At 50.3% G+C, this 23,470-nt stretch overlaps 1 protein-coding gene across 5 annotated transcripts in view; it reads right to left on the reverse strand.

The window, feature by feature from the left end:
- Positions 1-2: 2 nt before the first annotated feature.
- The window catches only part of ZC3H18 (zinc finger CCCH-type containing 18), a 47,699-nt gene continuing 24,231 nt past the window's right edge, over positions 3-23,470 (reverse strand). For 4 of the 5 annotated variants that reach the window (XM_026857076.1, XM_026857075.1, XM_026857074.1 and 1 more), the window contains 10 exons: positions 15,031-15,231; positions 13,879-14,004; positions 12,239-12,340; positions 10,257-10,400; positions 8,339-8,491; positions 6,099-6,259; positions 5,307-5,503; positions 4,092-4,188; positions 1,948-2,044; positions 3-371 (listed from right to left, as the gene is read on the reverse strand). In XM_026857076.1, coding sequence (XP_026712877.1) covers positions 173-371; positions 1,948-2,044; positions 4,092-4,188; positions 5,307-5,503; positions 6,099-6,259; positions 8,339-8,491; positions 10,257-10,400; positions 12,239-12,340; positions 13,879-14,004; positions 15,031-15,231 — 1,477 coding nt within the window. In that variant the 3' untranslated portion in view covers positions 3-172. The remainder of the gene's footprint in view (positions 372-1,947; positions 2,045-4,091; positions 4,189-5,306; positions 5,504-6,098; positions 6,260-8,338; positions 8,492-10,256; positions 10,401-12,238; positions 12,341-13,878; positions 14,005-15,030; positions 15,232-23,470) is intronic. The other variant, XM_026857073.1, reaches the window with a different exon arrangement.

Here is a 23,470-nt window from a genome sequence, read left to right on the forward strand (position 1 = left end):
TGTTTTTTTGTTGTGTTTTTTTTTTTTTTTTTGCAATGGGTTTTTCTTTTTTTAAAAAGAATCGCAGCCAAAATAAGACAGAACTGCAAAATCCCAAAGTGGCCGCTTTTACACTATTTATAAAAACATGAACAGTCACTACGGGGCAGAGCGGTGCTCCGCGCACGGCCCACTATACTTTCCCCGGGATTTTGGCCCGTTTGCGGGCGATGGCATCTTCCACCGCCTTGAGCTGCTTCAGGAGCTCCTCCCGGCGCGACAGGGTGCTGGACTTGCCCGCCTTGGCACCCGTGGGGCCCGGCTCAGATGCTTTGCCCGGAACGCTCGTCACTTTGCTGGAGCTCTTGGACTGAGGTGAGAGCTGGCGTTTCCTGGCAGAGGAAAAAAAAATAAAAAAAAAGAGAGAAGGGGTGAGGGGTAGCCCAGGAGCGTCCCCACAGTCTCACATCCCATCAGCGATGGTGCTGGGGGCTGCGGGGGGCTGCCCCCCCCCTGCTCAGCTCTGTGCTGATGCTGCATTGCTGAGGGAGCAAAGCAGAGCTGGGGGAACGCTCCCCCCGAGGCGTCGGGAGAACGGGAGCCACCGTGTCACCTTACGGTGGGACTGGGACGGTGGGGCCCGGGCGCAGAGCAGCCTCAGCAGCCTGCCGGGGCTTCGCAGCGCTGCCAGCTCCGCACCACGCCTCGGCAGCTCTGCCCAAGGCCTCGGAGCACCCGGGAAAGGCTGTGGCACCGCTGCTGCCCCATGTCACCGTCCCCTCCGTTCTTTTTCTACTCCACTGAAGGGGGGCTGTGCAAACGCGACCCAAACACCCCCAGCAGTTGAGGACACAGACCCCCTGGCTGCCCCAGGGGAACCCAGCGTGTCCTTAACCACCCCCCGGGCCCGCACAGGGCACGACGCTGACAACCCGAAGAGCAGCAGAGAGAAGAGGGACAAGAACCAAGAACCAAACCACCAGTCTGGAAAGGTTGAGCTTCCTCTTCACTGCTAGAAAACAGAACCTCGGGGCCTGAAGGACAGGGCTGTGGCAGCCGGGGCTAGGTTTTGGTTTGGGAAGCCTCTGACGCATGGAAATTAAGGCTGGCTCGTGCCCCAGGCTGGGGAGAGGGGATGACACGAGTGCTGCCGGCCAGGGAACGCAGGGGTGCGGGACAGGGCTGCGTCTGTTTGCTCAGAGATCCTCGGAGAGATGACACCAGAGAAATGCAAAGCAGTGCTGGCTGGCTACGGGCAAGGAGGCCCAAGGAAGCTTTAGGTGTGCCGCAGAAAGTGCTCCACAAGCCTTTAGCTGAAGGGCTCTGGGCAGAGCACAGCCCCAGGCCCCTGCAGCCACACATCCAGTTCTGCAATGGGACGTTCCCAGCGCAGCAGCGGGCGCAGGCTGCCAAGAAACCGGACGTTTTGCTGGTCACCCGTCACCAGAGGGGATGGAAAGGCGCAAAGCCATGTCTAAGTCACTGTTCAGACTCAGGCAGGGGCCACGCTTGTATGTCTCACAGCAGCCAAGCGAGCGGCTGACGGTGCACCAGTGTGTAAAAAAGGGAATCGGGTACCCGAGCCAGGTGCCACGAGGCGCTCGGCGGTGGGTGAAGGGCTTGTACTTTCTTTTTCATTAACACTACGAGAGGCAGAGGCGCTGGCACCACTCAGCCTGCACTAACCCAGTTGGCTCCTCTTGCTGGAGCTGACCTCGAGAAAACCCCCAGGCTCCTGCTTCTTTCTGAGCTGAAACAGCTCAGCCAGTGGCTTCCACATGAAGCCCTGAGCACCCCTGGCTCCTGCCCAGAGAGCTTCATGTCCTTGCTCTCCCTGTACCTCCACGGCAACTGGAAACTACGGCCAGAAAGCCTCAGAGCTGCCCAGAGAGGAGGGACTGAGCCGCTGGAGAAGTGAGCAGCACAGCCTGGCCCAGAAGAAACCCACACAAACAAGGGGGCACTGACCTGTCCGTCTGCGCGGGAGAAGGTTTCGGGTTCTGGCCCCTCTGTCGCTCTTGCTTGGGTGAAGAGAGTCTCCCAGTCGCTTTCCTGTCGCGAGAGCCTGTCGGGACAACAAGAAGGGAGATGTATCATCAAGGTACGGGTCACTACACTGCCTGGTGTGCAGATGCTCTCTGGAGACCAGCCAGATCACACACAAAAAAAAGCCAAGTCCAGCAGCAGCCAGAGAAGGAACCTACTGTTGTGCACCCCGTCTTCACAGGGAGCAGAAAAGCTCATCAGGGCTGTGCCCCACGGTCAGCTGTACAAAACACCACCTGCAGGAGCCACGCTGGCCCTCTCCTCACCCTTCGGCTGCTGGAACCGGGCTCCTCTGCTGCACTTTTAGGCCAAGCTTTGCTTGCAAACCTGCGGGGCAGGGCCAGCCCTTGCAGACCGAGTCAGCGCCCGGCACATCATCCAGTTTCTGTGCAATGGGTGCAGCGGCATCCGCACAGTAACAGGGTGTTTTGGCTTGAAGAGTGCTGGGTGAGTGCAGCTCCCCCGCTTTCGCAGCCAGCTGGGGCCAACCCCCGGGCAGCATCACCCCCGTGTTTATTCTGCACAGACTGAACCATCGTGCCCTGCCCAAACGGAGCTGCTGCGAGGGCTCACGGGCCGTGGGAAGCCCGCTGGGGTCCTGCACCAGCACTATCCAGCGGGTTTCCCAACGCCGTTGCCATCCCAGCGGACAGAGGCAGCTACAGCTGCACACCTGATGGCAGCGAGGTTACAGAAGAGGGAAGTCAGACTCGGGGTGCAAACCCCAACCGGCTTTGCGCTGCGACACCAGAGCGCAGGCTGCGTGCAGGAGGGTGCCCCTGCTCAGTCTCAACTCGGTCAAGGGTACCACGGGGAGAGGAGGCTGACTTGCCTTCAGGGCTTGCGTCCCATTTTCTACTGCTTAAAAATGCTTTAGACCGTACAGACAACAAATAAAGTGTATAATTACATCCACATCTGTGTATCTATCAAATCAGCACAGTTTGCTAGGTTGGCCCATTCATTTGTCTGCAGCTCAGCAGCAGTTGTGAACTAGATCCCAGTGAACTTCAACCTCACCCAGTCCCTTCCACGCTGCCTTTGCAGGAGTCAAATGCAACCAGGCTATTAGCACAGAAATTTTTTTCTGGCTGGCACCCAGAGTCAACAAGATACACCTACAGCCGAGACAACAGGGAAAACAACATCACGTGTCAGCGCTGGCTTGTACGTCAAAACCAGGCACCTCTGGCTGACGACTCCCCCCACCTTCGGTTTTCAGGGCCGGCAGCGGAGGCTGGAGCGTGGCATTTAGGTCCCTCTCAACGCAGCTCCCTAGCTCGGTTTTCCGAGGTGCTAATTAACACTGCTGCTGAGGATTCAGACGCAGGAGAACACTTGGAAAGCCCGTGTCTTTCTAAACACACAGGGCAGATTGTGTCACGCACGAGTGGGGAAATCGCCTCGTTTCGCAGGACGGGTGATCTAAGCTGATTATTGCAGCCATCCCGCAGCCCTGGCGGCCCGTGCTCCCTTTCTAAGCACGGCCACAAGCCTTGCTACGGGGAGGACCAAGATCCATTGTGAGGCACTGAAATACAAGGCAGAGAAGACCCTGGGATACACTTCGGGAAAACCCTACAACTTTCCAGAGCCACATTCAACGCCGTTACTAGAGAACAGGGATGAGTACGTACCCGCAGTGGCGATGAGCACCCGTGTCTTCTAAGCAATGTGGTTTTTTTTGGTTTTTTTTTTTTTTTTCCTCACAGCGGAGTTGCACAGACATAGTGGAGCCGAGGCCCTCACAACGTGCACCACAAGACAGCTAGGCCAGGCTGAGTTTGGCCTGCCCAGGGCTGACCTCACCTCGCTTACTTCACACACCAGAGCGTCTCACCTCCGCCGTGTTTTTGCAGCAGGACGGCTGATCCGCCCGCATTATCTGGTGGCAAATCGCACACACTCCGAGGTTTTGCAAGGACACACGCCTGCAATTCACCTCCCCAGCGAGTGGACTCTTGCAGCAGAGACTTTCACGGGATACTTGTCGCTGGAGCACCGCCTCGAGCGGCGGAGCAGGAACCGAGCCAGGCCAGGAGTCCCTGGGACGGCTGATGTCTCACCTCTGTCAGGTGACAGGTTCGCCCGTTTGGCTGGAGGAGAGCTCGGCCTGTCTTTGTCTGCTGGCTCGTATCTCTTCCTGCTTCCTTTGTCAGCTGCCTGAAATGGGAATTCAAACAGACAACGGAGCTGAGCAGCTACTTCCCTCTGGGGAGAGAAGCAGGCAGAGATATTTCCTGTGCCTGGTGCCTGTGATGTGCTGCTGGCTGGCTCCTGCAAGCGCCTCTCTGTGTGTACCAGTCCCAACCATCACCAGCATCATCTAATTCCCCCCCTAACCGTAAGCAAACCTCTGGCCCTGGCACTGCACTATTTTCAGATTTGTCAGAAAGAGGAAAAGAGCAGAGTTTTGTAGAGGTTTTTTTGGCAGCACTGAGGATAGCACATGTCAAGGAGGCATGTGGAGCCGTGCCTTCTTCCAGGACGTGAGCGTGCCAGCCGGTAGTTCTGTGTAATTGCACGCCCCTCCCCGCAGAGCATGCTTCACGGCCTCGATAAAGGCGCCTCACGTCATAGCACAGGGAAGTAAGAGAAAACTGCAGCCTCAGATGGCATCGGGGAATTTGGACTGTCAGAAAAAAAACACATTAACGCTTCAAAAAACAGGAACCTACCCATGTGACTGGGGCCAACACCCTGCTCCGGCCCAAAAACCCCACGAGGCCAAAGTCTCCCACGTGATCTGGATTGCAATCGCGGCCGAAGGCAGCGAACTGGGGCATCGGGCTCAGGCCTGAAGGGGAAAGAGCCAGGCTCCCCGTGGAAAGCGTGGCTGGTACCCCAGAGGGGCGAGGTGATGCCCACTTCTACCTCCTGACTCAGTTAATGACTCCAGAGCGGGCGGAGGGGGGAGCGGGCTCAGAAGCACACAGGGAAGATGCTTTCAGCGCGTGGGGAGCTGCGCCGCGCACATCTTCCCCTCAGTGCACGCGCTGCAGCCTTCAAGAAAGCGGGGAAAAGCCCTTGAAGCTGCAGCAGGAATGTGCCCCAGGGGAGCCGCCAACACAGTCCCAAACTCAAGCCACCACAGGGTGTGTGCTGCCAGACTGGTTCTGTCTGCCACCCTCCGATCCCAGCTGCAGACCTACCCGGCTGAGCTCATCCCCACAGCGCGGAGCCCGGAGCGTCCCTTCTGCCAGCCCCGAGCCCCGGGAGCCATCCCGCCCACTCCTCGGACCCTCCCGGCAGAGGGAAATCGCTCCCACCCCACCTCTCACCTTATTCAAGAGCGTCAGTTTGATCTCTTTGTGAGCGCTGAAGCCCCCTTGCTGAGACTGGGGGGCCGAGGGCTGCTGGGTCTGCAGGAGCTGCTGCGATTTGCTCCCCTGGGTGGGCTTGGCTGATTTCAGGAGCTGAGCAGGCACATCCCGTTTCCGCTTCTCCTCTTTAGCACTGTCTTCTTTTTTTGACTTTCCTGTTAAAAATAAAGAGGGCAGATGTAGTGGCCTGAGACCAATTCCTTTCACTCACCCTTCCCTTTAGAGAGCAGGGTGAGAAGACCCTGCTCCAGGGACTGAAAAAGCCCACACCAGTCAGCACAGCACATGGCCCCAGGGTTAAAAGATTCAGGAAACAGAAATTCCACAGAGAGGAGGCTTAAAATAAGAGACAACGAACAAAAGGCTCTTGCCTTCAACTCTATGGTCTAAAAAGAACAGAGGAGGAGCAGCATGATACTGGAGCTACCCCGAAGATTGAGCATCACCCCACAAAGGTGAAAGAGAACAAGGTAAGAGGGGGACGTCAGGCAGAGCTCCCAGGCAGGCAAAGGCATCTTTACAGCCAGACACATAGGGATGGAAGGATGCATAGGTGTATTTGCTCCAGAGCCTCCCTCCTCGGGTAAAGCCTCTGGGCTCCCCTAGACTAAGCCAGCCACAAGCATCAGCCTCCGCTCAGCAGCTTTCCTGGAGCCCACAGTATCACCAAGGAAGCTGGAACGCACATCTCTGCTCCCCTCTTCTCTTCCCAGGACCCCTTAGAGAAAAAAAAAATATCAAACCAGGTACCTCTACCTTTCTTCTGCTGTGCTGGGGTTGGGGATCGGGAGCTGGCTGAGGAGACAGGACTGGCCAAATCTGCGTACATGTCTTCGGAGTCGGCGCTGCGTACGGAGCTGCTGCTAGAGGAGGCACTAGAGACAGAAGAAACGCTGCTCACGCTCAGGGACCTGGAAAGAGCCAACAGCCCGTTACAGTCACGAAGGCAACAGGAACCAGGCAGCGATGAGACAGACACCCTTAGTTTCAACTCCCCGGAGCAGCTGGGGCGTCAGGAAGCTGCTAAGGCAGGCAATAACCAGGAAGAGACAAAGGCTGTGTTTCTCCCCGGGTGCAGACGCTGTGAAAAATCCCAAACAGGGTAGATATAAGCCTAGAAAGTACTGTTTGTTTATAAACAGGATTAAGGCAACATGTAAACAGGTCAGGGTTTCCCCAGGTAAACAAAAAGTGAAAGCAGGGCATGCACCATCACGTACAGGTCAGTGTTACGGCTCAGGTCATGGGTTACCAGGCAATGTTTTTGTTGTTCGACACATTTATTCACAGAGGCTTTAAAAGCCCTGGAATCCTACAGCCCACAGCTCCTGCCCAGCTCCCCAGGGTACGGGAGAGCCCAGCTGCCTGTTTTGAGGATGCACATACTGTCACAACTGATAATGACAGGGGAGATGCCTATAAGATGCCTATCTTCCAACAGCGCCTTCAGATGGCTATCTCCTAATGCATTCACAACATTAAAAACGTCAGACAACCATTACAGTCATTTAAGGAGGACTTTCTACTTAGAAAGGTATCAGACAAAAATACAGGGCTACGCAGCAGACCTCCCTTGAGGGCCACACCACCACGGCAGCATCGCAGCCGCCGACACGCGGGACCACACGAGCACGGGACTATTTCAGAGCCTCTCCAGCAGGTTCTGCAGGCCCCTGGGACTTCTGAGCTCCAGCAACTGCCCTGCCAGCAAGCTCCAAGCTCTCTCACTGGAAGCTGGCTCACGTATGGCTGAACGGGCAGCGGCAGCTTTAGCACAGATGAGCCCTGGAACGAGCTGCAAAGCCTCTACCTGCTGGCACCCTGACAGAGACAAGGTTTGAGAGGTCGCGTGGACTGTTGCAACGACAAGTGGATGAGCCAGAAGCTCCTTCTCCAGGAAAGCTCCTGGCTACGAGGTTGTGACAGCAAATCTTGTCTGGGCACACACCGTGTATTTCCTACATCTCCCCCTTACCCACACACCCGTGACAGCACAAAGCGCGGCCCCAGCGCCACGCGAGCCATCCCCCACGTGAGGTTTGTCCCATCTTCTCCTCTCAAGCCCCCCGCGGCAGGGCAGCGCCGAGCCAGCCTGCCCCAGCGCTCTCTGAACCTCTTGCATCACCCCTGCCTGATCTGATGAATGCCACAAGCACGTAGTAAACAAGCCTGTATTTCCGTAAAATAATGCGGATGTTGAACCTTGGAGTTTCGCAGAGTTCAGATATGTGAATTACCGCTGGTCAGAGACAAGTCCTATTTAATCCACTGGTTTTAGACCATCAGGTCTACTTCTAAATCTGCATCACAGGGAAGCGTCCTGCTTCAAGGCTGCCTGTGAGGTTTCAGGGATTCCTGTGTGAGAACAGATGCAAAAAACCCGAACGGAGGACTTGAAAGAGGTTTATTTCAGGGCTCTTTACTGGAGTTAGCCATTTACAAATCCCACAGACTGACAGCCACAGAACTAGTCACTTGGGGCTAAACACAAAAGGAACTGGCCATGCAGCTTTGCCAGCAAAGGAGAAATATCATTAGTTGGGCCTGTAGGTAATTTCTGACCTACCTCTCCTTGACAGGCCAAGCATCTTCCCTAAGGACATTCAGTAACCAGAGCTAGTAGAGGTTTAGAAGAGCAAAGCTCTGTAGCCTGAAACTGTTAACTTGTAAATAAATTGGGATGTGGGATCAGCCTGGCCATAAGGAGACGTTTTGGTCAAAATTTAGGTAAATAAGGGCAGTTTGGTACACACGACAGATTATTTCCTTGAATAGGCCACAAGAACCCTACCAATGTTGTACTACTGGCAGGATCCAGGACTCTGGATTCCTAACACCACACAGAACCGAGCCTGTCCCACGTCCTAGTTACCTACAGCTTCTGATACTCGAAGCTAGAGAGAGCTTTCGCTGCAAGAAACCACAACAGTTAAGAGTAGTTATAACCTCCTCCTACTTCAAACAAAGGTTACGAAGGGTCGAGGCTGTACCTGGATTTCCTGGACCCCGACGGGGAGTGGGAGACTGAGGCTGACGAGGATCTGGAATGAGATCTGGAGAGAGACCGAGACAAGGACCTAGATCGGGAACTGGAACCACTGTAGCTGCTGGCACTGCCACTGATGCTGCCGCTGATAGTCCGCCTGCAAGACAGCAAACGACATCCTCACCTCGCCGTCAAACGGGGTTAGAAGAAACTGTTTAGGGACAGCTGGAACGTGACGTTGTTGTCCTGTATTGTATACAAGATTAGTGTTTTGCAAATGGGATGGTTTCGGATGTTCTTCTCAACCTTGCCTTCCCAGTCCTGAGGAAGCATCTGTTTTCTGAACAGTAGATGTTTTATGCAAGACTGAATAACGTTAACGAGAGCCAAAGAACGAGCTAAAGTGCCTTAATCCTTTAACGACACCAGGAGCAAACGCTTCCTACAAAGAAAAATTGCTAACTGCGTAACACAGTGGGACTACCTTGTATTTCGCGCTGCACAAATAAATCACACACATTTTTTGTGACTAACACACCAGTACTAACATAATTAATTAGAGCTGTTTGTCATTTGCATAGCAGGGAGAGTGCAGGGCAGTGGGGTTTGTATGGGTATAAGCATGAAAAAACCGTAGACTGGAATAAGGAATAAGAGAAGGTGACTAAAGACAGGCAAGATTATTATTAACTAGTTAAAGTGAAACGGAAACTAGAATTGACAGAGCTTCTAGGGAAAAGAAACTTCCGTGATCAGTTTTCACCTATGGAGACGTAACTGCTCAGCCCAGGGCTTTTCTTCAGCTACTGGGAAGAAACGGGAGAAGTTATCCCATGCAAAATTAAGAACCGACTTGGGATGGTTCTGAAAACCTGAACAGGAAACAGACTTACGGCCATCTTCAAAACACACGGACAAAAATCATCGTTCAGTGATCCAAGAAAACTATATACACCTTACTGCAGGCATAAAACATTCTCAAGTCTCCTTGTCTCCTCAAAAACTTTTCCAGTAAATACATTTTTTGGGCACTAAACTACTGCTTCCCTAGACTAGGCACGTAGTACCATGCCGCCGTTTCAAAACTTCTAATGTAAGAAGGATGTGTGATGAATTTCAGCTGTGCTTAGCTGACTCCGTGTCCCTCCAAGAGCAGGCAATGCTACCTCCATTTATCCTGTAACATTTTTAAACATAGTACAATGGATTAAGCTTGATAAATTTAAATACAGACAAGCGCTTCTTGTTTGAAAACTATCAGAAGCCTCTCTCATTCCAAATGCAAAGGGAGGAGAAAAAGACAACAAAAACCAGAGGACAGACAGAAAACACTCAAGACTAGTCACACAGGATGAAGCCAGGAAGAGAAAGTGGAGCAGGGGAGCCAGCAAGTTGTGTACTGAGGACAGGGAAAGGAGCAGAGTTTTCCCTCCTCTCCTCCAGCAGTACTGCTGGATGCTGACCAGCTCCTGGCACCACACAGAAACACTCCCTCTGTGTACTAGCATGTGGTTAGGAGTAAACAGGGTCCAAAACCCATCACCACAAACCTCGATCCTCCAACACGTTGGATCTGCTCTCTGGACCAAACACACCTCTGCTTCCTGGCTGCGTGGCCTCTGTAACCAGCGGCTCAAAAACGTGCCTGCTTTTGCCCTGCAGAGCCTGCATTTTGACATGTTTCTCATATTCCACCTACTTCAGCCCCCGACCAGCCTTCGGAGGCAGGAGCCACTTGCTGTGGCAAGTCACCAGCATTCACCCCCAAATCCTTCCCTCTTCCTACTTCCTTCCTGCCTCAGGAAACAGATTTCTCCTTTAATACCAGAGAGTCCTTGGAAGTTGGTACTCCCAAGAGAAACCCAGGATTTGCTCTATCTTCCAGGGGATCAAGCCTCACTCCACCCCCACAGCCTTCTTACCTCCTGGGTGGAGTCCTTGTCTGACGTTCCTTCCTTCTTGCCTCTCGATTATCCCCTGGTTTGGCTGGCTCCGGTGCAGCTGCTGTAATTTTAGTGAGTGGCTGAGGGACTGGAAGGGCAGCTAGTTTCTTCACAGATTTTTCACTACAAAAATTAAAATTTTCACATGGGTGATCAAAGTCCATAGGTACAGACCACAGAGAGACATTCTGATGAGCAATGAAATGCACTAGTGTTTGTTGTTGACTAAATATTACACAGATACTGTAGCTACAGAGACTTGACTGTTTCACCAAAACATTCCCAAACAATACGGACTCCCCTAAAGGGATCTGTTTCCCATATTCTAAACCAAGTCACCTTTTCAGAGACAGGTTAGAATTATAGAATCATCACCTCGGTTGGAAAAGATCTTGCAGCTCCTCCAGCCCAACCATGACCCTCCCCCTGACCGTTCCCAACCCCACCAGATCCCTCAGCGCTGGCTCAGCCCGACTCTTCAACCCCTCCAGGGATCCCGGGGACTCCCCCCCTGCCCTGGGCAAAGTTACTGTGCAACAGCTGATTTTGGACACACATGAGTTGTAAATTATCTAATGAAGTAGAATGTGTGGAATTGCTGTTTCTTAGCCATTCGATTCTGTGCATTTTCATGCAAAATGCATGCACCTACTTAAAATCTGCCAGGCTGTAGACACACACGGTTTATGCAAAAATGTTCTTTTCCCTCACAAGGATCAGCAGGGTGCAAAAAATTCCTGTGTGTGCCAATGCCCCTTGTGCAGAGCACTTGACGGGTAACACCACCGCAGAGGGCTGCCACGCGACATTTTTGTGACTTTATCTAGCACCTGCTGCGGCTCCTCAGCGCCGCTCACTCCAACCTCTGCTCTAATAGCTGGTTAGTGCTCAACATCCCCAGCACTGATGTCATGCCTACTATTACCTGGGGAGGAGGCAGCTGTCTGCATGCAAAAATAGAGACTGTTAATTCCTCCTCTTGTGCTTAAGAATATCTGCATTCATCCCCTGGAGAGCACAGGATTAAGTGGGTGCAACGTTACGCAGTGAAAACAATCCCCACGCTAGTGCAGGCTGGTGTCGTGTGTTACCAAACCAGCATTGCAATGTGCACTACAAGGGTGTAAAGACATCGCTGCAGGCAGAGAGCGTGTCCTTAAAGAGCTGAACCCTTTGAGGTGAGAAAAAGGGGTCAGTAAGGTTCAAAAAGTGTGGCAAAGGGGATTATCCTGTATTCTGGAGAATTGGCAAAGGGGATTATCCTGTAATTTATTTGCAGGTCACGTTAAAAGAGGTGACATCACTACAGCGTTGTGTCACCCTCCAACGTCTCCATAATTTACTATGTATTACAGGAGTTTGTGAAATAGCAACTTCAAGTATTTAAAAGAGAAGGAGCGTTGGCACAATCTGCCAAAAACAGTTTCACAGCTCCAGCGCTGTTCCAATTTGTGTCTGATATTAATAACAGACGAGGCTGAACCACTTCTTTATTCTAAGGCTCTGCATTAACAAAAGCTACAGTAGAGGAATGAATTAAACTTACTTATAGCTTCTCTGTAAAGATCTCTGAAAACACAGAATGTTTAAATAGTAAATCACCTGTGTGTTTAAAACACTCATTTATACGTGACAGGGGCCCTCAACGTGACACTGTAGGGATGTGGTTTAGTGGTGGACTTGGTAGTGTTAGGTTGGACTTAAGATCTTATGGGTCTTTTCCAGTCTAAATGACTCTGTATAATATTTACGGATACCTGTAGAGTTTTAACTTAGATTTAATGATGGAAGTGCCATCGTTTAATTAAATATGCAAAGCTAAGGATTACTCTATGTGGGCTGTATTTTGCATCTTCCATTTCTTCTTTAAAACTGTCAACCAGGGCAGAAGGGTCTGACTCAGGGATCAGGCTACTGTTTGGAGACTTTCCTGCATTATCAGAACAGAGATGGAGCCTTACCCTTTACCAGCAGGTGGTAATAACTCCCCTTTAGCCTTCGCAAGCGGCTTGTGTGGAGACGGCGTTGGAGAAGGAGAGGGTGAAGACGAGAAGGACCGTGATCTGGAAAGGGAAGGACACGTTGCTCAGCTAAATCTCTGGGACAGCAGAAGGCTTTCCTGGCTTTCAGTGCATTTAGCCACCATTCCCTTCTCCGGCTACTGACCATACTCAACCATAGGGCTGAGTTTATCCTAGTTTTATATTTGGACTCTGCTCAACAAAACCAGCTTCTGTGACCAGACCAGTGGGAGACACAGAAAAAAAAAAAAAAAAAAAAAAAAAAAAAAAAAGAAGGGTCAGCTGTGAGAGAGGTACTCTCAGTTATTCCACACCAACACCTGAGGCTTTCTCCTCTGTATTCTCTCCAGAGGGAGAGTATATCTACAGGAAGGTAAGTGGGATTTTGACTCGCATGACTTATGTCAACCTGCTTTATGTTCCTGTAACTCTTACTGCAGTTTATCCTTTAAACAACAGCCAAAACCAAACCATCCTGGGAGAACAACACACAAAGAACTCCATCTGTAATTTCTGGAACACAAGGAGCGAAAAATCAAGCAGAGTCTATCGAAGCCAACAGATCAAAAGGCACTTGGGTGTTTCCCAAGATCAGGACTGACCAAAGAGGCAAGTCACTGACACAGCACACCAGATGCGGGCGTTTGAGTGATTCACCCCCCTGCCAAGACTGGAAGTGCCCTTGTTGCAGCCTCGTACTTCAGCACGTCAGTCACCGAGGTGTCTGGCTTTGTGAAGAACAGTTAGGCACCTGGGTGTTCCTCACCCTCCTCCCTTCCGAGAGAGACATGCTCAAAGTGTGTCACCTGTGCCTGGCATTGTCCTGCAAGGAACAGAGTCCGAAATGGGTGGATGGGGAAGGTCAGCCCGCTCCCCACAAACACACATGTGCTGGCGTCGAGGTAACTCCCACCTGAGCCCTTCCCAGGAGAAACCACCTCTCCAGAAGTGACACCGTGTGCTCCCATCAAGTGCGTGAGTCGCTCTGGGTATCTGTGGGATTTCAGCTCTGAAGAGGTGCCTGTCGAAGGAGCCAGTTCTCCTACTATGCATATTCCAGACTTGGGAAACTGTCCGCAGGGGCAAGGAAGTGGCAGAGGAACAAACATGCCTCTGTTTAATCAGCATGGGACACCCAATTGCTCCTTTGAAGTGTCAGGACTATCACAAGACACATTTCTTTATTAAAGCTGTTGTGATTTGCCTCTTTAAATAGAGATTCCAGCACAACAGAAAAAGGTCCATTCCCCAGCAACTTCTTCCAATCATAAAATACAAATGATGGAAACGTTAATCTCAGCCAGGCTGCTGTGACCGCTCAGCTACCACAGGCCTGGGAAACAGCCCAGCCACAACAGTGTGGTTCTTGCTGGGGGGGGTACTGGGGAGAGGAGAGGGTGGCTGACGTATCTGCTTCATTCAACAACCAAACCAGCAGGTTGCCTTGCAGCCTGTCGGTTTTCCTTCACTCAGGAAAGTGGTTTGAAGTGGCTATTTGCTTTTAAGTAGCAGCAAAAATAGCTGTTAGCAAGTGTTTGGAAAACAGTACACCATTACTTTCAAATCCAAGGAGACATTACCTGGACCTGCTGCCTGAGAAAGAGCTGTGTCTTGAAGAGCGACTAGAGTAAGAGCTGTAAGAAGATGATCTGGAACGAGATCGCGAGGAACCTGAACCAGAATAGGTGGATGAACGAGAAGAGGACCTGAAAGAAAAGTATTAAAATTCAGCACCCCTCGAGAAGCCCTTCTTTCCCTTACCCTCTTCCTAAATTCTCAAACACTACTCCAAAAATCACCTGCCTTCTCCTCGGTGGTCTGCCAGGACTAGAGCCTCTCCTCAGCCCCTGCTTTTCCTTTAGAGAGGATCCCGTGGTTGCAACCCCCTTTGGGCCCTTGAACAGGCCTCCCCTCCTTCAGCTAATGACTTTCCAGCCCATTTTGAGAACTTCTTCCACACAATTTTACGCCTTTTCACCAGACAATCCTCTGTTAGGTTGGGTCACACAGGTATGAGAAAACAGAAAAATCTCAGGTGCAGTGATCCCAGCAAGAAAAAGCTATCTGCTTCAGGAGGGCTTTGGTTTTTAGATCCATATCTTCAATTCAGCATGTTCCTCATTCCTCTCTGATACTTCTCCCCCCCTTTTTTCAGGAGCTTCAAAAGTTCAAGCACTTAAAGTAAATGGATCCAGCTTATGCCTCAACTCTCCTTGCATTCAGGGCGCTGCTGTCAGAAACATGGTTTTTATCTTGCACCCGTTGGTTTCTGAGCTCCACCGTAGCTCTAAGGCTCTGTCAAGCCCCTACAACCCCTGTTTTTCCCCAGTAGCATCAGCATGCTCTTCCTGGAGTGGGCTCACCTCATCCCCCCAGCACACCTGAAGTGAAAAGGCTCCACTTTTCACAGCTTCCAGCTCTTTCTGCTCCTATTAAGGTCAGTTTTCATCTAGGTGATCTATTCATCATCCAAACTGCTTCCAAGTCTAATTTCCCTGAAGAGAGGCTTTTCCAAGGACCTGTCTTGTCTCGGTCTTCAACAGATCACATCACAGCACCCAGTTATGCGCCCCCTTTGGCTTCCATCTCACTACCTACATATGCCAGCGGCTACAGCTGTTACTCAGCCGCAAGCCTCGAGCTGCTTTCCCAAACACCTCAACATCTTTCACTGACAAGAGCCACGTCACATTCCCCAACACATTCTAAGCGGGCTCTTTGCCTTCACCCACCTCGAAGAGCCAGAAGCAGATGCTGAAGAAGCGGAGGTTTTTCGGCGCCTGCGCGCACGGCTGGGAGAGACGGAGACACCGAGCTTCTTTTTGGGGGACTTGGATCGGCGCCAGGGGTCCTTCCATTCATCTGCTCTCTTTGACTGAGTGGTGGTAATTGTGGTTGCCTCCTTCTCCTTCTTTGGTGGCTCAGGCTGGCGGCTGGAAAACAGAGGAGTTGAGTTGTTGGGACTTTTTGAAATAGAAAAGGCCAGGAAGAGATCTCAGAAATTCACCTTTCATACCGGTCCTAGCTCTTAACCTCCACTGCAGAATATTCAGCATCACTGTGGGGCGATAAAGTGTTAGAACAGCTGTAACTTTGTAAATCAGTGACTGCAAGCCCATCAAAACAGCAGTACCTGCAAATGTGGTGAATTACTTTGTCCCACTGCCCAAGCAGTGACCTGCTAGTCAAATCAGCTTCGGCTTTTGCCCTCCAAGGATCAGAAACAAGCACGTGCAAGAGGGGAGGGAAGGAGAAGCTGGGTTCTTCCTATGCCTGTGCCAAGCAGCTAGAGCAACCCCAACCTGGTCAGCAGAGACCCCAGTGCAATGAAAACACTAAACAGAGTAGTGCAACTTTGACCGTGCATCCAAAATGCCACCAGTAAACCGGTGGAAATAACCAGCAGGCACCAAGAGATTCAGCCTGAATTACTGTCCTACAGTGCCCTTATCAGAACATCACGTGGGACCGTGTCACAAGCCTTACCTCCGCCAAGACACACTGATCGGTTTTTACCCTGACAAAGGGGACGGTTCCCTCAGCAGCTGAGCATAAAGCAGTTCACAACGGCTGTTTTATCACTGTATGATTCTCTAGGCGCTTATAAACACCATCAAACATTTGCTCACCACGCAGGTGTGAGGAGTCGGGCAAGATACCCTCCATCTCTCCTCCCTTCCCTTTTAAGAGCTTTACTTGCATTTCCCCTTTTTCTTTGGTTCTCTGGCCTTCCCTTCTCCTCTACAACCCTCCGAAAATAATTTAGAGCTAACTTTTCAGCCTCTGCACCAGGCAGTGCCTTAAGTACTCCAGGCTGAGTTTCTTCAGGTCTAGACTTTATTGCTTCTCTTATCTGTGGGTGACTTAACTTGGGATTTTTCCTCACCCTTACTCTAACCTGCACATGACAGTTCAATTACTGGCTCATAACCTTCTCCCTTCGGATTGTAGGCAAAGTTTGTCCTTGCTTAAAGGTTTATGAAGTTTATTGCACTCATCAAATTACCGGTACAATGATGTCTTTATTCCTTTTCCCAAAATAACGAACCACCTCATTCGGAGAATTTGGGGGAGGAAAAGCACCTTCCATCACTGGGTTCAGCCAGTACCACCCCATTAGTCACACAACTGAAGCAACCACTCCCCACGCAACTTCCTCTACCTTTTGAGATAAAAAAGCAACCTCCAAGTTTTCTAATAATTCTATAGACTGCGTTTCTTGCCACAACACTTTTTCAACAGACAAGAGGATAATTAAAGCTCTTTGTTAGCAGCTTGCTCTACCCTTTGAAGGCTTCACTAGTCACTAACAAGTCTCATCTCCTCCTTGCTTGGCAGTATTAAAACAGAGTAAAAACTCCTACAGCCTCTCACCTCTTCCCCAACTCCAGAGCTTGTATATGCTGACTTTGAAGTCCAGTGCAACATCCTACTCTTTATTTTTGCTGATTGAATTACAGCCATTCTACAATTTGTCCCACGTCTATCTTGGTATATACAGAATTTTATGGGAGGAGAAACTCTTCTTTCACGTTCACCTCTCCCACAAATCTCACTCCAGCTTCAGAAGAGGGATGCTTACGTATTAGCACACAAAACTGCTGACTGCCTAGTAAGAGAGTCCCAAGAAGGATTATGGCTCAGCATTATTCACCAGCACCTTCATTTAGCATCATCACCCTTTTCCAGTGCTGCTCTGACATACACTATTTAACCCTGCACGTGCTATCTGCAGCGGGTTGGTCTAGTCTTCGGTATTAGAGCCACAACTGTATCTGGAGGAAGACCATGACTCTGAATATGGGGTCGAGATAGACTGGACCTATTATTTATACTCTCTTAACACTAAATAGTCATAGCTGGGGTCAAGTTCTCATTCCAGCGGATGTGGTAGAAACTTACTGTGAAGGCATCTTGACCTCTGGAGTATCTTCAAAGCAACTAAGCCCAAAGCAGGAAGAAAAAGAAGGTTGGGAATAGCCTACAGACCTTGCATCAAGCAGCAGACTGAACAGCACCAGAAGGGAGGAGGACAACCCCGTGTGAGGATGCTCGTGAATAAGGCTACGTCTTGCTCTGATGTCCCTTCCCGAGGGACTGCAGTCTGCATGCGTTGGGAGATGCAGGGGGAATATTCTGCTGGCCCAGAGGCAGTTCCACCTCAAGACCTGGATGAAGCCTGCCGAGAAGCTTTTTCACTGCAGTGTCCAAGGCGACAAATGCAAAAGCCAACAACTACCGAAGCCCCTCCCCAGGCTCAACTCTCCCCTGCAAGTTTTCAGAAAAGTCTTGTACAGAGTTTATGCTCTCTCTCAAAAAAAACAACTTGCCCACACTCACGTCCAACAGCAGCACATCCTGGGAGCCGGACCTCAGCTCCAACCCCACGTGGGAACACCTTGCGCTGAACTCCACAACTCGGGCGCGAGCTCAGAGCAAAGCTGACTACGAAAGCAAATCTCATTACTCGCACCTATTACCTAGTTAGATGCAATTCTCTCTTGATGAAGTCACTTTCTGGAGGAAAGGTTTTTCCCCAGGAAAACCACAACAGAAAACTCATTTCTGGATATGCTTTGGCTTTTTGACTCAGCAGTAAATATGTTACCGTACAACAGCCAAAGAAGAAAGATGATGCTCGTGTCAGGACATTTTCAAAGTATTTCCTCACGAGCTACCTGCGTGCCCAACGTGTAGCATCACCAAATAAACTTGTTCAACTTAATACAAGGGACTGGTATCTGAATGCTGCTTGGCTTGACTTCTCCAGTGGAATTCAGGCGTCAGAATTGAAAGTAAGCCAAAACAACTGCCAAAATCCTCACCGTCTGCCTTAGACTAACGTCTCAATTACAGCCCCTACGAGTTTCACCAAAGAGACCATCAGAGGCTAGCATCCCATGTTAACAGTCAGTGTTTCAAATAAATTTACTCTTGCGTAGTGATAGCGCCCCGTTGCTGGGATGGAAGCGGAGGAAGCCGTAAGGCGCTCAGAGGAAAGCCCGCTGAGAAGAGGCAGCGGGCAACCGGCCTGTGGCTCCCAGCCCAGAGCTATGCCACATACAGTATTTGATCCTGAGGAGGGGGAGGCTTTCTCCTCACCTTCACACTGACAATGGGGTAGTTTTTCCCGTCTTATGCTGGATCTGGTCCTTGTTGGAGCTCTCCATGGGCCAACTCAACTCCTTCATTCAACAGAAAGAAAACAGAAGTCGTTTGCTGTTGGGTCAAGTGAGTCCAACCAGCCCATGGGAGGGTTTGAAGAACCACGGGAGCTGACCCACGGTGAAGGGAGGAGGGCAGGAGAGCAGCAGTCTGGCTGCTTTGGGGTGGTTGAGCCCCGAAATCAGCTCACGGCACTTCATACGAGTCCATCCTCAGCCCAGCACAGTGACCCAGGGTGCTGCAGTCCACGGACTCGATGATCCCAAGGGTCTTTTCCAACCTGAATGATTCTGAAGGTTTTTAAGTAGTAGTGAGTGCCGGTCTCCTTTTTCACCAAATTCCAATTTGTAAGAAAACATTGCAAATATTTGAGAATTGAGTCCCTAATTAAGTAAGCCTATGCCACAAGGCTTAAAAAAAAAAAAAAATTTACACAGGGAGTAAGAGACTGACAAGACAGACTGATCAAAAGCAGCTTAATTTCCTTGCAGAGCCCCGAGGAGCAGCATCCTGCGTCACCAGGGCACCGGCAAGGTCTGCAGAGCTTAGCTATTTCCAAAGCCCATTTTAACCTTAAAATAACTAAATGCTTTATTTTCCAGAACGAACACGTTAATGCATATTTGGCTGGAATTTAATTACAGCAATCAAGCGGAGAACTGAAGCTGAACGTGGCTTTGGCAATGAGAGGAGGAACAAAGGCAGCTCCAGCTGGCAATGCAAACCACAGAGCAGGTCAGCCAGCTCCCGACCGCACGCGCTCCGGCTCCCAAATAAACCCCGTCTGAAGCACGTCACTGAATTCGACACGAATTTGGAGGGGGAAAAGCGGAGCTGCACGGCTCAGATCTTCCTCCTCACGTATTATGCAAATGACGCCAAAGAATTTCTAATCTTAGAGGGGAAAATAAGCTTTGCCAGGGAGAGCGCTTCCTGCCCCCTCCCCATGGGACACGGCTCCCACAGGTAACACAAACCTTATCACCCACAGCCACCGGTGACGTCAGCCTGGCTCCAGGGCTACTGTTTTGGCCGGCAGTTACAGCTCAATTTTCTGAAAGAGGAAAGTCCACTGATGATTTAAAAGCCTTTTCGTTTCTTGCAGGAAAGCAAGCATTGCGTCAGCAACCCCAGCATGAGTTTTCCTTCGGTGTCAGTGGAATTTTCCAGAGGAAGCGAACTCGAGGAATGACTGGAGCCATGTGCCAAGGCAGTCGTGAAGGGACCTGTAATTGCTGCAAAATAAACTCCAGCAGCATTGCGTGCCCGCTGGAAGATTTTTCCTGTCTGGGTACAATGAAGTCACTTGCGTGGCTGGAGAGGGACAACAGCTCCCGAAAGCCACCTATGTGCAGCTGTGATGGGAAATGCTGAACCTTGGAGCTGGTGCTAATTGATCTCGGTGAAACATTAGCAAAGGGTATGCTTTTCTCAAGACGTTTCCATCCAAAGCAGAGTTATCAGTTGTTTAAAAAAAAAGAAAAGATTTCTTCAAAGCCTGATGGGGAGAGGCTTTGAAATTAAATAGTGGAGATACAATCTGAACCTACAGTATGAAATCATCACAGCAGGTAGATAAACGTATCTGAGATGTGATCAACCCTAAGGGCTGAGCATTTGACGCCTTGAGAGCCTCCTCTAAATGAGAGGTACCCACGTGCAGCGATTCTACCCCAGTCTTTGCAATGTTTTAATAAAATCCAGTGTGCGAGATCTCTCCAGTAATTCCATCTTTGATATGTCCAAGAAAAACACATTCCTTGAGATCCACATCTGAGTCACTTGACGCCCTTCATCTTGATTTACAGTTATGAAACCCTTCTTTTGCCGTGGAAGCAGCGGCAGAATCTTGAGAACCATGAAGACTTAACAACTCCAAAGAACAGAAATGCTGCGTGGAAAAACTTCGTCAAGTTTTGCTGATCTGGTTTGCAGAGGGATTTTATTATCACCAACTTCCCAAATGAACTGGGAGCATAAATGAAAGCCAAGTTGTCTAACCAGGTTCCATTGCTCCGGCTGGAAGCCGCACCACAAAAATATATGGGGATGTAAACAAGCTGTTATAATGTTTATCACTGCTGTGTTACCATACAGGGCGCTCAACTACGAGTCTGAAGAATCACAGAGCAGCACGGGGCATGTTCCGTGCGTGGGGAGAAGGGAAATCCTCTTCTGAGCAGTGCTGCATGGCAGAGCTGCTGTCTGCGGGAGGAACGGAGGTCCAGCTCCAGCTGGAGCCTGACAAACCTTGTTCCAGCTTGGGAAACCCAACGGCCTGGGGCCATTTGCTTCTCTAAACTCCCTGCCAGACACCTGGAGAGCAAATCTACACCTCCTGACAGAGGCTGCTTTTCCCCCCTCAGTAACTCCTCAGGGGTGTAAGACTAATTCCAAGCGCCCCAGGATCGTACCGATGCCTGACTCGAAGCCAGGAGGAGCACACAGTTGTCTATCCTGCCTGCTCTTCCTCCTGTGGCAGGACAAACAAGAACAAATGAAAGATTTCTTTCAAGAAACAGCTGATATTTCCACAGGGAAAACTAAGAGGAGACAAAATCCACCAGCCTACTTCATCTTCACGCGACAGGATGAGATGCTGTTACTAAGCCCACCAAAACATCTATTTGGGCCACAGCTGCTTTCATACGGAGCCTCTGTGCTCAAAAAATAGGGAGCAGATCCAGCCAGCAGCATGGGGAGACCACCAGAAGCTGCCAGGAAAGATGATGGAGACCCCAGAACACTCAGAATTATAGATTCTTCTGAAAAACGAGTTCAGTTGGTTTGTGATCACACACATACACACACACACTATCATGAATCACTCCATTTGCATTCCCTTACTTTTGCCACTCCTTTATCTAATCAACTTCATTCCAACACTTTCTAACTTGCAAGCCCTGGGTAACTGGTGTTCATTGATTTTAGACTTCAGGTTATCCTGTTGATTAACGTGCTCACCCCAGAGATTAACAGTGACCTATTACAAAGTCAATTTGAACCAGGCTTGAAGAAAATAGCACAAGGGTGAGCTCGGCCGAGGGAACACGTAACCTTTTGTCCCAGGGTCTGCAGTGTCATATAGCAACTCAAAAACCAAGGGCTACTGCCACCTCAACAGAAGCTGGAAAGGAGCACAACGCTCCTTGCTGGAAGGGTTTTACAAAGGATTTATGATTTGTTACAGAATAGCTGCCCTTCCTGACATTGCTTTAAATTTTCCAGTGTCCCTACTTGAAGGTGTTATTTTTATTTTTTAATGGCTGCGTAAGTGCACTCCATCGATAGCCTTTAGCCCAGCTGAAGAAAACTTCCTCCCCAAAAACTGGTGTGTGTGCGATAATCACAGGATGGTTCAACCAGGACGCTGCTCCTTCCTGGCAGCTTCGGGGCTGCTGTCACCTCCTGTCCGGACTCCGGGACATCTCTAAGGACAACAGCCACCGCCTCCTCACCCCACAGATTTAGGGGTCTGTCCACAGGCCGTGGCCAAACCTGTCTGCATGGAAGTAGCGTTTAGGTCAGACTTCAGGACAAACTTCCTCGAGAACTGGAGGTGACAAATTTCTCATTTTGCCATGCTGCCTCTCACCAGGGCCCACAGCATCCCCCCCCAGAGGAAACCCAGGCAGGCAAGAAACCAACGCCCACCTCACGGACCTGCAACACGGGATTGCTTCCTCCTCCTCCTCCTCGCTTGGTGAACAACCACCTAGTGCTACCCCAGCCAACGGGGTAGCGACGCTGAGCCTGCTGCCCTCGCCAGTGGGTCAACTCCTCAATGTCCCTCAGTGCTTTGGAAATACAACCACTAACAGCTCCCACGACACTAACTGCGTCGCTCAGTATGCTCCTGAAACAATCAGATTTGCTCAGATGATGGCGGGATAAAGATCTGTGCAACAATAGAAGGATTAAAGCAAATTACTATTTCTGTGTGCAGGGCCTTGGCTCGCAGCTAAAGGCCAGCAGCCTGGGCAAGAACATCTTGCACTGCTCTAAGTCTCCTCAAATAAAATATTTCATGCCACTTTACACCCGAAATGCTTTGCACAACAGTGAGCTAGACTGGCAAGATAGAGATATAAAGCAGAAATTTTATACTCAGCAAAAATCAGTCACAGCCTGGGGCATCAGAACTTGTTCTGGAGATGGGGAGCAGGAGGACAGACAAGCCAAGTTATCCCTCTAATTGATCATAAAGTGTCCTGGCTTGTTTAAGTGTTCGATGCCTGAGGAGGGAGGAGGAGGAGGGGGAGGAAGAATTTTACTAGCACTGCAATCTCCGATTATAAACTTCTTTGAGTGCTCGTCCTAAGCTTGGGAAAAAAAAAAACAAAACAAAACAACCCAAAGCATAAAGCAGCAACTGCACGCTCCTTCCAAAAAAGCCCAACCCACATGTGACAATCCTACCCGAAGCCCAAAACACAGCAGCCTCTTCTTTTAAAAGGTTCAGGGAGAAACATTTGCCACCCAGTCCATTAGGGTTTACAATCTTTGTTTGTTTTTAAACTCTAATCCTCCTCATCTGTAGCAAGCAGTGATGCCAGGAATTCCTCTGGTTTCTCTGTTAGTAGCCTTAACTACTCTGCTGTTGTTTAGAGATCAGATTAAACCTTCCTGTTTCAATATAATGGAAAGGGAATTTGTTTTCATGCTCCTGGCCGTTTGCTTTGAGTTTTCTTTCATCCCTTTCAACTCCACACACTATGTCCCAGTTTGTTCCTTCCTCCAGCCTCTACTTGAGGGAGCTCGTATGCCGATGGACGCTCTGGCATCTACCTGTGCTTACAGACATCCTCAGCTCTGTTTTGGCAAAGCTCGCTGCCGGTTGCACAACCTCTGCAGAGCAGTTTTCCAATCTCCCCGGCTCATTATGAAGAGTAGGGCCGCGTGGGCTCCGGCTGGAAGCGGCGCTGCCTCTGGTGCAGGAATGTTAACGGGCAGCTGCCTGCAGCCTGGCGCAAACCAGCCCCTGGAAAGGCCGGACTTGCCAAAAGC

Source organism: Athene cunicularia (assembly GCF_003259725.1).
Source record: "Athene cunicularia isolate RWA chromosome 11 unlocalized genomic scaffold, athCun1 chr11_part2, whole genome shotgun sequence".
NCBI lineage: Eukaryota > Metazoa > Chordata > Aves > Strigiformes > Strigidae > Athene > Athene cunicularia.